This window comes from Herpailurus yagouaroundi, unplaced genomic scaffold (assembly GCF_014898765.1).
Source record: "Herpailurus yagouaroundi ecotype Mexico unplaced genomic scaffold, PumYag 77, whole genome shotgun sequence".
Lineage (NCBI taxonomy): Eukaryota > Metazoa > Chordata > Mammalia > Carnivora > Felidae > Herpailurus > Herpailurus yagouaroundi.
In genome coordinates, this window is record NW_024412388.1 from 94987699 (window position 1) to 95001849 (window position 14151).

General features: G+C 54.7%; 1 protein-coding gene across 1 annotated transcript; it reads left to right on the forward strand.

Annotated features, from left to right (window-relative positions):
• Window positions 1-2869: 2869 nt before the first annotated feature.
• PROK1 (prokineticin 1) lies at window positions 2870-8719 on the forward strand. The gene is made up of 3 exons (XM_040471266.1): window positions 2870-3223; window positions 5747-5872; window positions 7442-8719. The coding sequence occupies exons 1-3, from the start codon at window positions 3152-3154 to the stop codon at window positions 7559-7561; spliced, it is 318 nt and encodes a 105-aa protein (XP_040327200.1). The 5' UTR covers window positions 2870-3151; the 3' UTR covers window positions 7562-8719.
• Window positions 8720-14151: the final 5432 nt, after the last annotated feature.

A 14151-nucleotide genomic window follows, 5' to 3' on the forward strand; every position in this document is an offset into this window, starting at 1 on the left:
TCAGCGAGTGTTTGCTTAATCGAGTTACCGGGTAAAGAGCCCTGAAAGCTCCCCAAAGCCTCTTCTGGCATTTCCAGCAAGGTCACCATGTATCCCTCACCTTCTCTAATTAAGCTGGCTTTTCCTCAAGTGCCCGCTGTCCAAGGTGAACAAAATGTTTTCAACCAGTGTTGCTGGTTTTGTTTGCAACAGTATTTCTCAGTATCATGCTTCACCCCCAGTGTGGGGTAATTAGTTTTGTGCCGAAGGAAGGGAGTGAGCATGGGAGGTGGGGGGCGGGACGGGGGTGGTCAGCCACCATCCACCGTCGTCTCCTGGAAGGTGGCCCGTGTGAGGGGGCATCTGTACGGGGCACCCGGAGCCCACAGGACTCTTTCAGGAACCCCTCCAGCACCCGGCACGATCTTGCTTTCTTCTTCCGGGTGAGTGTCTTGACGGGCTGGGTGGTCTTTCTGTTCTCTGGTTGTGCACCTGACTCAGTGCCACAGTGTACTGGCGGGCTGTACGGGTTCATCAATTTTTTAAAGTTTATTTATTTATTTTGAGAGAGAGAGAGAGAGAGAGAGAGAGAGAGCTTGCACGCTCGTGGGAGGAGGGCATAGAGAGAGGGAGAGAGAGAAACCCAAGCAGGCTCTGTGCTGTCAGCACACAGTCCAACACGAGGTTCGATCTCACGAACCAAGAGATCATGACCTGAGCCAAAATCAGGAGTCGGATGCTTAACTGACTGAGCCACCCAGGTCCCCCCAGGTTTTTTTTTTTTTTTTCTTCTTCAGAGAGACAGAGAGACAGAGACAGTGCACATGTGAGCATGGTGGGGGTAGGGGCAGAGGGAGAGAGAATCCCAAGCAGGCTCCACGCTCGGTGTGGGGCCTGACTCGGGGTTCGATCCTACGACCCTGATCGTGAACTAGGACGGATCATGAACTGAGCCAAAATAAAGAGTCCCCTCAACTGACTGAGCCACCCGGATGCCCTCCAGGTTCATTGTGTTGATTCTTTTCTCACAGGAGAAGTCTGTATTAAGGCAGATAGGCCCATTTTTTTTAATGATAGAAATTGCTAATAGTTAGCAAACGCTACTCTGTACCAGGCGTAGTGATAAGCCTGTCACACCCGCCATCTCATTTAATCTCCCATATGCAGCCAGAGAGATCCTTTCACAGTGGAAATCACATCCTGTCCCTCCCCAAGGACCCAGGCACACTTGCCGTCAGGCCCACACCACATCCTGCAAGGCTCCTGTTCCAGCTGCACCTCTCTGCCCGCTTCCCCTGATCACCACCCTCCTTGCTGCTCCAGAACTGGACAAGAAGGCCCTGCCACAGGGCCTTTGCACTGGTTCTTCCTCCCGGGCCCTGCCCAGAGCACCCCTTCACTTTATTAGGCCTTCTCTAGCGTCTCTTCAGAGAGACACTCGCCCCATCCCAAATATCACTCGTTAAGCTCGGCTGACTTCTGTTCCTTTCTAATAGAACTCAGCACCCCTAGCCATTTTATTATAAATCTATTTGTGTGGTTGTTTATTACCGATCTCCGCACTAAAAGCAAAGCTCCATGAGAGCAGGGACCCTGCTTTGTTCACTGCTTTATTTCCAGCACCAAGAGCCGTACCTTCAATGTGAATAAATATAGAGCCAATGAATAAATAAATGGATGAATATTCACAAAACCCCATAATGTGAGTGGTACTATCACCCCCATGCTAGAGATGAGAAAACTGAGGTTTAGAGAGACTGACCATATTCCCGGGGTCATAAAACTAATGAGCCGTCTGGGACCAGAGGTCAAAATGTCTTGCCTCTGGGGTCTAACTCTTAGCTTCTGTGCTAGCTCACCTCTCTCTGCACTTTTAAGTGCCTGCCAGTGTTTTTATGTGAGAACCCTATTTTCCTGAGACACTCTGAGAAAAAAGCCATTCGATGGGTGACTCCGTTTGGAAAATCCTGCAAATTACATTTCCTGCTTGGTGGCCTAAGAAAGGCTCTGAAAAGTCCCGCAGTATAAATCCTGGTTGAACTTTTGTAATCAGTGTTTCCCAAAGCATTGACTATAGACATCTTGTATTTATTTATTGGTGTGTGTAACATCTATTAACATATTGCAAAGCATACCTCGGAAGCAATAGCTTTTGTCCTTGCGGAGAGAAGCAGATTGTCTGGTACAGGATTCCGGGAGGTCTCTCTGGGTTGGCTGGGGTGGGAAGTCTGGGACCAGGGGCTTCCTCTCCTAGCAGGAGGGCCCGTGCCTGAAGTCAACGTCCCACAAAGCTGGCACCTGAATCCAACATGTTTGCTCACCCACTGTCATGTTCACCTCCAAACCAGGAAGGCAGCAGTGAGGCTCCTGGCCCCTGTTAGTTGCACCCCAACCCAAGCATGCTTCTCTACAGAGATCTGGGCACCGGCTCATCTTCTGCCCTTTGATTCCTGTACAGGTGACACTTGGTGTTTCTCCTGAGCTTCTTAGAGAACAATTCCTTAGGTGTGCCTCTCAGAGACATCAACCCCACAAACCTGGCCTTGCTCTCTTACTGTCTCATTTCTCCCTATTGGAATTTTCACCTAGAGGAACAGGGACACTCCCTTACCCACTTGTGTCCTCTCGGCCACCAACTCGGTGTTGAACACATGGTCGATGGTAAATGCCTAGACCATTCTTGTTGGTTTGACTGTGATGATCCTGCACGTTGCACAGTTTGGAGCAGAAAAGGATAGATGGTGATGTTGTAAACCCCTTAATTCATTGCCAGAGCCGCCTCCACCCCCGTCCTGAGCAAAGGAGAAAGGTGCCCCAGAGGCAGACAAGACTATGGAGGGAAATGTATGTAACTGACTGCATCTCTGTGTTCCTGGCAGGGCTGGAGCCAGTCAGCGTCCCGATGTGTTCATTTTTATTGGTTTTGATGGTGATTTGATGTCATCAGGGATTCAGGTCTCACGTTCGTCCCTGCGATCATCTGAATAGCACTGGTGACGGGGAAGGGAAAGAGCAGAGACAGGCACCCATAGGCAGCCTGGATCGGACCGTATAAATCTGGGAGGAGGGAGGGGGCCGGACAGCCCGGCCTTCCCAGCTGGCACACGAGGCTGAGTGGAAGCCAGCGACAGGCAGTGGAGCGGGAGGCGTTGTGCCTTCACCCCAAGTGACCATGAGAGGGGCCATGCGAGTCTCAATCATGTTCCTTCTGGTGACTGTGTCAGACTGTGCCGTGATCACAGGGGTAAGTCGTCCAACTTCCTCTACGCCCTGGGTTTGGGGGGGGATGTCAGGGTCTGCAAGGGATGGGAGCCAGCGACCATGCAGGGGGCAAGCCAAAAAAACTGGGGCGTCAGCCGGCATTTTAGAGAGGTGTTCCACATGATTTTCGGATTAGTTAGACCTCACTCCACTAGACGGGATCCACTTTTGAGCAGCTGTGTGTAAACCAAATCTAATTTCCAACTGCATTAGGAGAACATCAAACATTTTGACGTTTCGGCCTCTGGTAACATGAAGATTCCTATTGTGTAATAAGAAATTCCTCTATAAAGTGGGTTAGCACCCTCTGATTTATCTTTTGTGAAAATTTTGGTTTTCATATACAATGTGGTCCACATGTCAGGTTTAGTTTACACAGCATGATGACTTGATTAAACGCAGTGACCTTATGAGCTTTAATTGGGGGCATTTAACCTCTGCCTTTTCCACTCTTAAGAAAGGTTGCCTAGAAATTCTTTCTTCCCTTTATTTTTTATGTATTTTAGCCGTGCCCAGTTCTGATAAGAACATTTGGCTGGGTGCACCCAAAAATAAGCATCGGGTACCAAGCAGAAATCTAGTCTCCCAAGGGACGTTTGCCACACACAGGCGCTGCCTGTCTTAGAATTCAAAACACTCGGATTATGGTTCTCTTGTAGCATTTTGGCTTTAACCGGAACCACCCTTAAATGTGTTACAGTGGTGGGACCATTCTTACTAAAACAGAGAGTAATACTTTACCAGAGAGCTTTCCAGATAAAAGCCGCTAGAGGAAAAAAAAAAAAAAAAAAAAGAGGGAAATTTATTATTTTTTTCCGAAGTCCCTCAACTTTTTACATAGAGAATGAAAACGTAGAAAAATGCCAAACAATTCCTGGAATCGTATTAGTTTTAATATTCACAGAAAGGAAACCTTCTTTCTTCTCCTTTTTAAAGGAAAAAGACTGAGTTTCAAAGACAAACAAATATTAAAGGCAAGTCCATGCTTTTGAGACCCGGAGCATGAATAACACTGTTAGGGCAAAATTATACCTAATGAATGTCAGCCTCTGAATCTTCCTACTGTGTAGCTTGACCATCGGGGAGGCTGAGAAAGAAGGACAGAAGCCACCGAGAGGGATGGGGGCTGAGGGTTCACGCTGATGCCCAGGTTACCTCACTGTGTGAGCTCTAACATCTGGCCGAGTGGTGGGAAAATGCCTTTCTAGCAAACCCTGCAGCTGGACCTTTTGAAAAGCACAGTGAGGGAGAAATCTAGGGTGGAAGGAAATGCATGTCAGACATGTGCAGGAGAGTGTGGGACCCAGTGCTGAGGGGGTCAGGACCTCCCTCCATTCTCCATGCCCAGGGGCTGCCCCAGGGCGACTCCCAAGAAAAGGCTGGTAGGACATGGTCATATGGCCCTGCTCCCTGCATAGTGACCATCCCAAATTCAGGCTTGGATGGTCCTTCCTGCCAGAGTGGGGACAATGATGTCCCAACTCTGTGGGAGAAGAGTCAGGTAGGCCTGCTCGGCCCCAACCCTGGGCTTTCAGGGGCTGGTCGGTGTGAGAGATGTACCCTCGCCGGGCTGGAGACCTGCATGGCCAGGTGACTGCCCCCTGCACCTCTTCTGGGTGACAAGCAGACCCTGCGCCCCCACTTTCCTTCCTGGGGCTGAGCCAGTGGGCAGCCTCCCGCTCCTGCCAGGTCCCAGGCAGGCAGCCAGAGCCTGCCCCATGGCCTTCTGTTGGAGAAGAGTGAACCAAAACCCAGTTGTGAATCTCAGCTCAGATAAGCCACAAAGCTTTCCTGCAAGCGGAAAGATTGGGTGCTTCTCCATCGTGGCCCCACTTGAGTCTGGAGCAGCTCAGAGGTCGATTTTGTTTGAAGCAAGCTTGTGTGGCCTTCTTTTCAAATGGCAACTTCCAGAAACCAGGCAAGGCTGCCCAGCTCCTGTTTGGAGCCCAACCCAGAGGGGTCCATCCCTACCTGGGGTTCAAAGAGGCCTGCTGAGAAGCACTGGGGGAGACACCGCTTCTCAGGGGGTGCCGGCCCCCGGCTGAGGCGGGGATTCCGGTGAGGGCCGCAGTGGGGGCCAGCACCAACCCCGGGTGTGGGGTCAAGGTTGGAGGGTCTGGTCCCAGGAGACTCAGCACTGACCACCTAGGGGCTTGGGCCATCAATGCCCCTCCCGCCTTTGGGAATTCAAATTAATTTGATGTCACCGGTGTCCCTTGAGCATTTCCCAGTGCTGGAAGGGCCATGTCTCCTAACTTCTAAGGTTGTCAGGAGAGTTGCCCCCCTATTGGGCAGCCTCAGTGGAGCTTGGTTCGGGGGGGGGGGGTGGTCCTCAGATGCAGTTCTGCTGCCCCGCGGAGGCCTGAGCATCCTGTCGTGAGCGGAGCAGGAGCAAGAATGAGCTGCCCAAGGTGTCAGGCCATCAGGGTTTTCGAATGTACCTCTTCCTTCCGGTTTCTCTTGAGTGGCGCTAATGGGCACTAACGACTCGTGTCTCCCCTCTCAGGCCTGTGAGCGGGATGTGCAGTGTGGGACGGGCACCTGCTGCGCCATCAGCCTGTGGCTGCGTGGGCTTCGGATGTGCACCCCGCTGGGGCGGGAAGGAGAGGAGTGTCACCCGGGCAGCCGAAAGGTACTGCACAGACTTGCTCAGGGCAGAGAGCCGGCGACACAGCTGGGACTGGACCCCGATTTTCAGACTGACTCTAGGATCATCTTGGGGGTGTTGGGCACTGCCTCCTTGCTTTTTGGAGAAAGCTTGGGGTGGAGTAGGGGGGCACTAAGCACACACCTTGTTAGATCTGTGGGCTGGAACCCCAGCTGCTCCTCTGCTGTGTGGTCTTGGGCAATTAGCAGGACTTGTCTGGGCCTCGGGCGCTGTATACAACCGGGCGAGTAGAATGATTACCGCTGAAGTCTCTTTCAGATCTGAATATGAACTCAGATTCTCAAAGGGTCCCGAATGGCCTCTGCCCCTGGACCCCTCCCTCAAGAACATGCAGTAATACTCATGGAAGGGCCTTCCATCCAAGGCCTGGTTAGGGTGAGGCAAGGCCCGTGCCCAACGCATACACTTTAAGGAGGCGCTCACTCTTTGGGGCCCCAAGCACCTGACTCTCGCCCTGCTCCCAGCCCAGGGGGCATCGAAGGGCCACGAGGTCTTTGCTTCTGAACGGCCAGGTACAGGAGCAGCCACAGGTGTGTACAGGGACCCGTGTGTCTGTCACCTTCCCCGGCTTCCTGTGGTTCAGGAGTCCTTCGTGCTCTCCTGGGGGACATGCCTACACCGGGAGCCCTGGTTTCTTCTGGGGTCAGAGCATCATCCTGTAGTCACCCCCCCCCCCATTGCAGCTGCTTGGGGGGTGGGGGGGAGATGCAGCTGAGCCAAGACCCTCGGGACAGCACAGCAGTCCTTGCTGCCTCGGGGTGTGTCAGGTGGTTCGGCTGCAGACCTCCGTTCCCAAAAGGGACACTGGTGGCGACATAACCGCGTGCCACTTTTCAGACCGCCTGCTTTTGCAAACATATAGTTTAAACCTCTTCACAATCATTTGTGGTAGGTGCTATTATGAACCCATTTTGAGGATAATAACACCCATTTTTGAGACACCGAGCTTAAAGGACTCGCTGGTTTTCACACCGCTGGGAAGTTGGCAGACCTGGGATTGGAACCGGGGGCAGTCTGACGCTGTCTGTGGTCACAACCATTCCTATTCACCCTCCTTTGAGGAAGCCTCAGTGGTCTAGCCTCTGGGTGAGAGTCACGGGGCAGAGGCAGTGTCTGTCCTGTCCACGGCTGCGTCCCCAGTACCCAACATCAAGCGCACGCTAAGTGAACTGTGAGATTCAGTCAACGACCGTGTGTGCGTGCATTCACGTGGGTGTCAGGTCAGTGAGGGGACTTGGCTAGGCAGCTCTGGGACTTTAAGGTTGGAGCGGACAGCACAGTATTATGGACGATTACATCGTCTCGAGGGCCAGATTGCCCGGGTTCAAATCCTGACTCCTCCCCAAATCAGCTGTGTGATCTTGGCATGTCGCTCAGCCGCTCTTGCCTCAGTTTCCTCCTCTGCAATAACTGTGATTGTTATGCTGGGTGGAGGGGTGAGACACCGGGGAGGGCTGGGCTGTCCGGGGCCCCCTGCGGGAAGCCCACTTCCCTTATGGTGAAGGTGTCATCCTATTTCTCCTCTTTCTCCAGGTCCCCTTCTTCAGAAAACGCCAGCACCACACCTGCCCCTGCCTGCCCAACCTGCTGTGCTCCAGGTGCCCGGACGGCAGGTACCGCTGCTCCACGGACTTGAAAAACATCAACTTTTAGGAGCCTGGCTGTTGTCGGCACACACGCTGGGCCTCTGCATGAGAACAGCCTGGGGCGGGGGGGGGGGGGGGGCTCTTATGGATTTTGATTTCTGCCACGTGGCCCAGCTCCCCCACCGCCCCGTCCCCAGGCCCCAAGCTGCTTCCCCCCATCCCTGCTTCCTAGCCCACATCTGTGCATTCATGCAGACACCCGCACATGGTCCGCCAGGCTGGCCTGAGGTTGTCCCAGCCGAGGGCCGTGGTCCTGGCAACAGCTGTTCCGGCTGGCTGAGGGGTTGTATGTGATCGGAAGGACACTGTTTTCCCTTAGCTCCTGCCTCACTCACCTGTCTGCTCCTTAGAGGTGACTTGTCCTCCTCCCCGGGCCCATCTGTCCCTCCTCCCGCATGTGCTCTCTGCCTGAACCTGCACATCCCCTTGGGTGCGCTGCTCTGCGTCTCTGGCCTGAGCCTCAGGCCCTTTCTGTGAGGCCTGTGACTGTCAACCCGAGAGTCGGTCATCTTCCTTTGACTGACCAACCCCTCGGTCGTAGGCCACGGGCCCAAGGTCAGCCCTTCCCGGGGCGCAGTAGGCGGTGACCTCATGGCAGGCACAGGGAGCCACCAGGCCAGTGCTGCATGGCCTCCGAACCCCTCCCAGCACGCCTTACCAGTTAAGCAGGGAAGCCCCCAATTCCCACTACCTCGCTCTAAAATGCAAGTGGCGGCCGCCGTTTGATCTTATCAGCTATTGACGTTTTAGGAGGCAATTAGGGAGTAACCTCAAACAGCTCCTTCCCAAGGATCGGTCCCTGGGAGCATGTCTGTGACCTTGAGGACCAAGGGCTTCTGCCCAGCTGGGGGGGGGTGGGGGTGGGGGTGGGGGTGTCAGGTGGGAGGGGAGGCAGCAGGCAGGGACACCGACTTTGGATACAGGCGTGCAACCACCACCTCGGGCCCAGGCTGCACAGGCACCACACCCAGAGACAGCGTCTTCTCCAGACAGTGAGGGCTTCCTGAAGTTCAAAGCTGTCTGTCTGGGAGTTGTGTCACTGGCCTCCGTTGTCATCTAAAACACAGTTTCTCTAAGCCCCTCGCATCTGGACCCTGCCCCAGGCCCACCCAGGACAGCGTGGTGATGCCCGAGGCTGCAGAATAAAAGCATGAACAAGGGGCGAGTGGCTGTGGTGTTCCTGCTGTGTCAGGATGGGGACCCAGGGGCGGGGAGGGGGGTGGGACTGGGCCTTTTCCAGGTGGGGAAAGATGCCATTGCTGTCCTCCCATCTAGGGCAATCTTTTTGAGAAAGTAGATTCAGGGTATTTTTGAATGAAGGGTGACAAGCAGTGTGCACAGCGAAGGTGCCGCTCAGGTCTGTGACTCAGGCGTGTGGCTGGGTTGGAGACAGGCAGGGAGCCGTGAGCCGATGTCTGGGTAGGGACTCCACTGTGACAGGACAACTCCCGTTTCCGCAATTGAGTCCCCTGGTGTCCCCTTGGTGTCCACCAGACCCCCACGTGTGGGGTGAAAAGTCCATATCAGGATGGCCCTGAGGCTGTGTCTGAACCCAGGGCCCGGGAGCATCCCCTAAGTGCCAGGTTGCTGTCCCCATGGCCCCGCCTCACCTCAAGTCCTCGCCTAGAAAAAATGCAAAATGTAAGATGAAAGTACGTTGTAGCCTGTGTTTCCCAGAAGCCTCCAAACGCATCGTGGTTCCTGAGGCCCTGGGGGCTCCCGCCCTCCCTCGTTTACGCTTGATCCTTGCTCAGGGGTGCTCAGCGCCGCCTTGACTGCAGGGCTCACTCAGGCCAGGCCTGGGCCTCACTTAGGGGTCGTAGGTTTTGTTTTCAGCTCCTTTGATGGACCTTGTTGCCTGCTCTTGCTGACTTTTGCCCCTTCCTGCAGCCATGAATCTCTTGCCCAGGCTCTGGACAAGGCTCAGCTGCTGGACATAGAGCTCCTGTCCACGTCCGGGGTTCCAATCTGCCCATCCTCTTTCTGTGGGTCTCCAGATACCGCCCATGGCTGCCGCCGGTCGTGCAGGTGTCCCGGGCCTTTCCCAACCCTGCTGCGCCCCCTGCAGGCAGGGCCAGCCTTGGGGGGGAGGTGCCGGCCACGTGTCTCAGCACAGTGGAGAGGGGGACGCCAACCTGTAGCCCCATCCCTCCCCCACCAGGGAGCTGGCCGGTCTGCAGACCCTGGTGAATCGAACAGGAACAATTCTCATTTTTTATACCGGAAGGCTGAGGAATGTATAATTGGCCTCTGCTCCAATTCCCTGCTGCATTTTCCCCCTAAAGACTGAAGAGCAGAAAGGGGAAGGTGGGAGGGGGTAAGAAAAGTGGATTTGTGAGAATTCTTTACATTCGGGAATAGGTTCTTCATAATTATAAAAAGAATCTACTTATGAGAATAATATATCCATAATGAGGATGTGTTTCAGAAGAATCAAATTAGGCCAGGTTTAGGTGAAATGGAGACCCCTTCAGGATTCTGGCCCCTTCAGTGGCAGCCTTACCTCCCCTTAATCTCGGGACCCTTCCTTCCCGACGGGTGGAGTCTGGTGCCATCTAGTGACCAATCTGGGGATGGCATGGAAGGGCCAAGATGCACCCTTCTCAAAACAGATTCCCCAGATGTCCCCAAGTGTTAGATTCAACCAGAGGCTTAGAGGGACAATTCTTCCACCTGTGGAAAGAAATCTGTCACCCTAAGGAGCACAGGAGAAATACTTAGTTGTCCCTATGGGTCCCGTTCCACCTAGATACCTCTTTCCTAGAAGCTGCTGTCGTCTTCCCGTGAGACATCTCTCCCAGCTTCTCCAGGAGTGGGACCACGGAGGTGGGCGGGGCCAGAGGATGATGGGATGCTCTTGCCCCCCACCTGTGCTCCCGGACACAGCCCTGGAGGCGCTGCCTCACCCCCCCCCCCCCGCCGAATCTCCACGTTCTCAGCTTCCACCACCCCCAGGATCAAATTCAGAAGCTCAAGAGCAATGTAGACTTTTTGTCTCTTCTCCTGTCCTTTCTCCCTGCAGCCATGGCCAAGTCTAAGCAATCAGCCTGCCCAGCATGGCCTATGGCAACTGCTGCCAACCTATTCTCTCTGCCTCCAGTTTTCCCCGTAAAATCCACGCTGGCATCTCTGCCAGTCATCTCTCGAGGCGGCACATTTACCTGGTCTGTGCTCCCTGACAGCGCTTCTCGGCCCCAAAAGGGAAAGCCCAGACCTTGGCAGGGAACAAAAAGCACCTGCCCACTCTTTCGCTGCTTCTTCCATGCTCCCCACCAGGCTTCCCGGCCTCAGCACTTGCCCACAGTGTGTGGCAGATGCCATGTATGTCTTTGCCCAGGTTCTTCCTCTATGGGGAATGTTCTGCTTCTCCTCTGGTGTCTGGTGACTTCAACATCTCCTTCAAGAGCCGCTCAAGTGCACCCCCGCCCCCATTGCATCCATCAGAACAAAAACACACCTCAGGCACCGAGTTGGCACCTGCTGTTAGGGGACACCCGTGCCTAGGTCAGCTTCTACCAAAGAGAGAAGGAAGGGCAGCGTCTGAGTCCTGCTTGTGTCCCAGGGTTGAGTAGTGGGAACCGGGCCGGAGCACCTACAGGACGGATGATGGTGGCCTCTCCGGAGGGGCAGGCCCACCCCCAGCCTGTCTCTCCGTGGCCTCACTTCCCAGGACCTAAGCTCCACTCCTGTGCTCAACATGCAGCGGATTGCATCCCTGGGGCATGAGGCCCAGGGACTGAGAAGGACCCAGGCCTGCCGGTGGAGGTGAGGTGGAAGGAGGGCAGGAGTGGGGCTCTGGACCCAGCTCATGGCCAGGTGCGTGCACCTGCCTCACAGCCTGTCGGCCACAGACCCCTGCGCTCACCAGGGCCAGAGACTGCTCTTTCACGGGGCTGGCTTCAGGGTATAGGGGCCAGGGTTCTTCTCATCACAGACCAAGCCCAGTACCAGGGTACCAAGCCCAAGTACCAGGGGATACTGAGTACGTGACAAAGGATGTTGGTGGGCTATCTGCCTCCCGTGGCAGCCCCTCTCCAGACCCAAATTACACAAGGCCGTGCCCTCCTGCCGTCCACACTGTGGCCTGTCACTGATGGCAGAAGGGAGTTGGAGGAGAAATTGCGGGGGAGGGCCTGCGTGGCCCAGACACCTCCCTACATCTTCAGGGTGGAGACACTGGATGTGGCAGCCTGGCTGGCTTTCAAGACCCAAGCCTGGATCCATGCTGTGGATGGGGAGGATGCTGGGACACCTCGGCAGATGGGAAGGGAGGGCCCCCCAGGGGATTGAGAAGTTTCCGGTCATCTGAAGTAAAGCCCCGGTCAATTAACTAATTAATTCATTACCAGTTTATCAGCTAAGGGGTCCCTGTGTTGTATGGTAAACAAAGGACCATGAGCTGCTGGAGGACAGAGACTGTGGTTGTTTCCTGTGTCTTGTGCGCGGCCTAGAGCTGTGCTCAACAGACATTTCCTGAATGAATGAACAAATGAATGAATGAAAAGCAGCGACGGCGCTTCCTGGGAGGAGGCGGGCTGGTGAGGGTCTCAGGGGTCTCTGGGACGTGGGGTTCTATAGCTGCCACCTCCCACAGACCCTCTCCTCCCAGAGTCCCCACACCCCAGTGCTCACCCAACCATCTCCTTGCAGGTTCTTCCTCACCGGGGGAAGGGCCTTGGGGGCCCTGGAGATGGGGAGAGCCATACACAAAGTCAATGGCAGCCCTGAGGGTCCAGGAGGGGCCCCCCAGGGCAGAGCGGCAGTGGGAAAGTGCAGAACTGCCCTTGTTTGTGAGCGCAAAAATCTCGAATTACACAAGTTACATCTACTTCTGCTGGATGGACTTTGTCGTGGCGGAAGAAAAACAAAAAAGGACCCTCCCATCTAAGAGAATGGTAGTTGAAGGTAGGGCAGAGGAAGGGGACCCGGCAGGGGAGATGTCACCAGTCCGAGGCTGTCGCTGAGCTGAGCAAGAGGAGGGCCTGAGGGAAGCCAGGCGGGCCAGCACGGGGAGCCCTCCACATGGGGGACGAAGGGCCAGACACAGACTGAGCCCAGGGCAGAGGGCAGAGCCTCCGAGGGCAGGCAAGGGCCTGAAATGCTAGAGGCTTGGTTCCCTGGAAATCGGCTGCTAAGCCCTACTCCGTCTGAATGTTGAACGATGACCTCGAGATAGTAGATTGGATAGGATTCCAGCTGGGGGACACAGAATAAACACACGAGGGCGTATGGATCCCTATCTCTCCTATGCACTTCTCCCATCTCGGAGACTCTGGCCACCAGGCTCTGGGGGGGGGGGGTGGCGGCACCGAGCAGAGGCGAGACCCGAGGAGGAAGCAGGAAGCTCCCCTCAGCCAGAGAGAAAGGTCGCTCAGCGGAGGTTCAGGGCTGGGGAGCCGCCTCAGAGCGGAGTTTGCACAGCAAACACACTGTTGTACTTCGAATGTGCATTACCCAGGATGGCTTTGGTTGGGGGCGGGGTGAGGGGGGCCAAGGCCTTGGCATTCTTGCTCTCCCAGAGCTTTGACAGTGATAAACCCTGGGAGCGAGAAATGGCTACTTGAAAATCTGCCCTGTGCCCTTGGACCAGCCCAAGAGTCAACCTGGAAGAATTCACCTGGAACGTGCCAAAAACTCGGATCCCGCCAGATGAGGACGGGAGCACGGGTGGTCCGGGGCCCGCTTTCTGTAGGGATCTCTTCCACCCTTTCCCATGGGGAATTAGAAGGAAAAGTGAAGAACCACCTTCCCACAAGCAACTTTCCTCCATCATCTGGAAATAAAAGATGCTGTACCCATCCAACGGAGTATTATCCAGCCGTAAACAGGAACCAAGTAGTGCTACGTGTCACAACACGGACAGGCCTTGAAAATACCATGCTAGGGAGCCTGGGTGGCCCAGTCGGTTAAGCGTTTGACTCTTCACTTTGGCTCAGGTCATGATCTCAAGGTTTTGGAGTTTGAGCCCTGCGTCGGGCTCTGTGCTGACAGTGTGGAGCCTGCTTGGGATTCTCTCTCTCCCTCTCTCTACCCTTCCCCTGCGTATGCTCTCTCTCTCTCTCTCTCTCTCTCAAAAATAAATAAATAAACTTAAAAAATATATTATTAAAAAATGTTTTAATGTTTATTTTTGAGAGGGAGAGACAGACGGACAGACGGAGCATGAGCTGGAGAGGGGCAGAGAGAGGGGGAGACGCAGAATCTGAAGCAGGCTCCAGGCTCCGAGCTGTCAGCACAGAGCCTGAGGTGAGGCTTGAATTCGAGAACTTTGAGATCATGACCTGAGCTGAAGTCGGATGCCCGACCTACTGGTTCACCCAGGCGCCCCCGATTCCATTTTGAAGGAGCTTTCTTTTATTCATTTTCATGTTGGGGAAAGATTAGGCTTCCCCCTCAGCTCTCTTGAGGCCCCTTTCGCCAGCCACTGAGGACTTCTCAAAGTTTACAAAGAAAGGGACTGGTGGAGACTGCAACCAGCTACAAGCCTGAGGGCGCAGGGCTTGGGCCTCAAGAAGACCATTTGGTTCAGCCCACAGGAGGGACACGGTTTATGGCCCTCTGTCCAGAAGATTCTTTCTTATCTTTGCCTCTAACTAC

Bases quoted from the DNA above. Each gene is read 5' to 3' on its own strand.
- PROK1 (XM_040471266.1), top strand. From the start codon at position 3,152: ATGAGAGGGGCCATGCGAGTCTCAATCATGTTCCTTCTGGTGACTGTG. The intron at 3,224-5,746 runs GTAAGTCGTCCA...CTCCCCTCTCAG, and splicing joins ACTGTGCCGTGATCACAGGG to GCCTGTGAGCGGGATGTGCA. The intron at 5,873-7,441 runs GTACTGCACAGA...CTCTTTCTCCAG, and splicing joins GTCACCCGGGCAGCCGAAAG to GTCCCCTTCTTCAGAAAACG.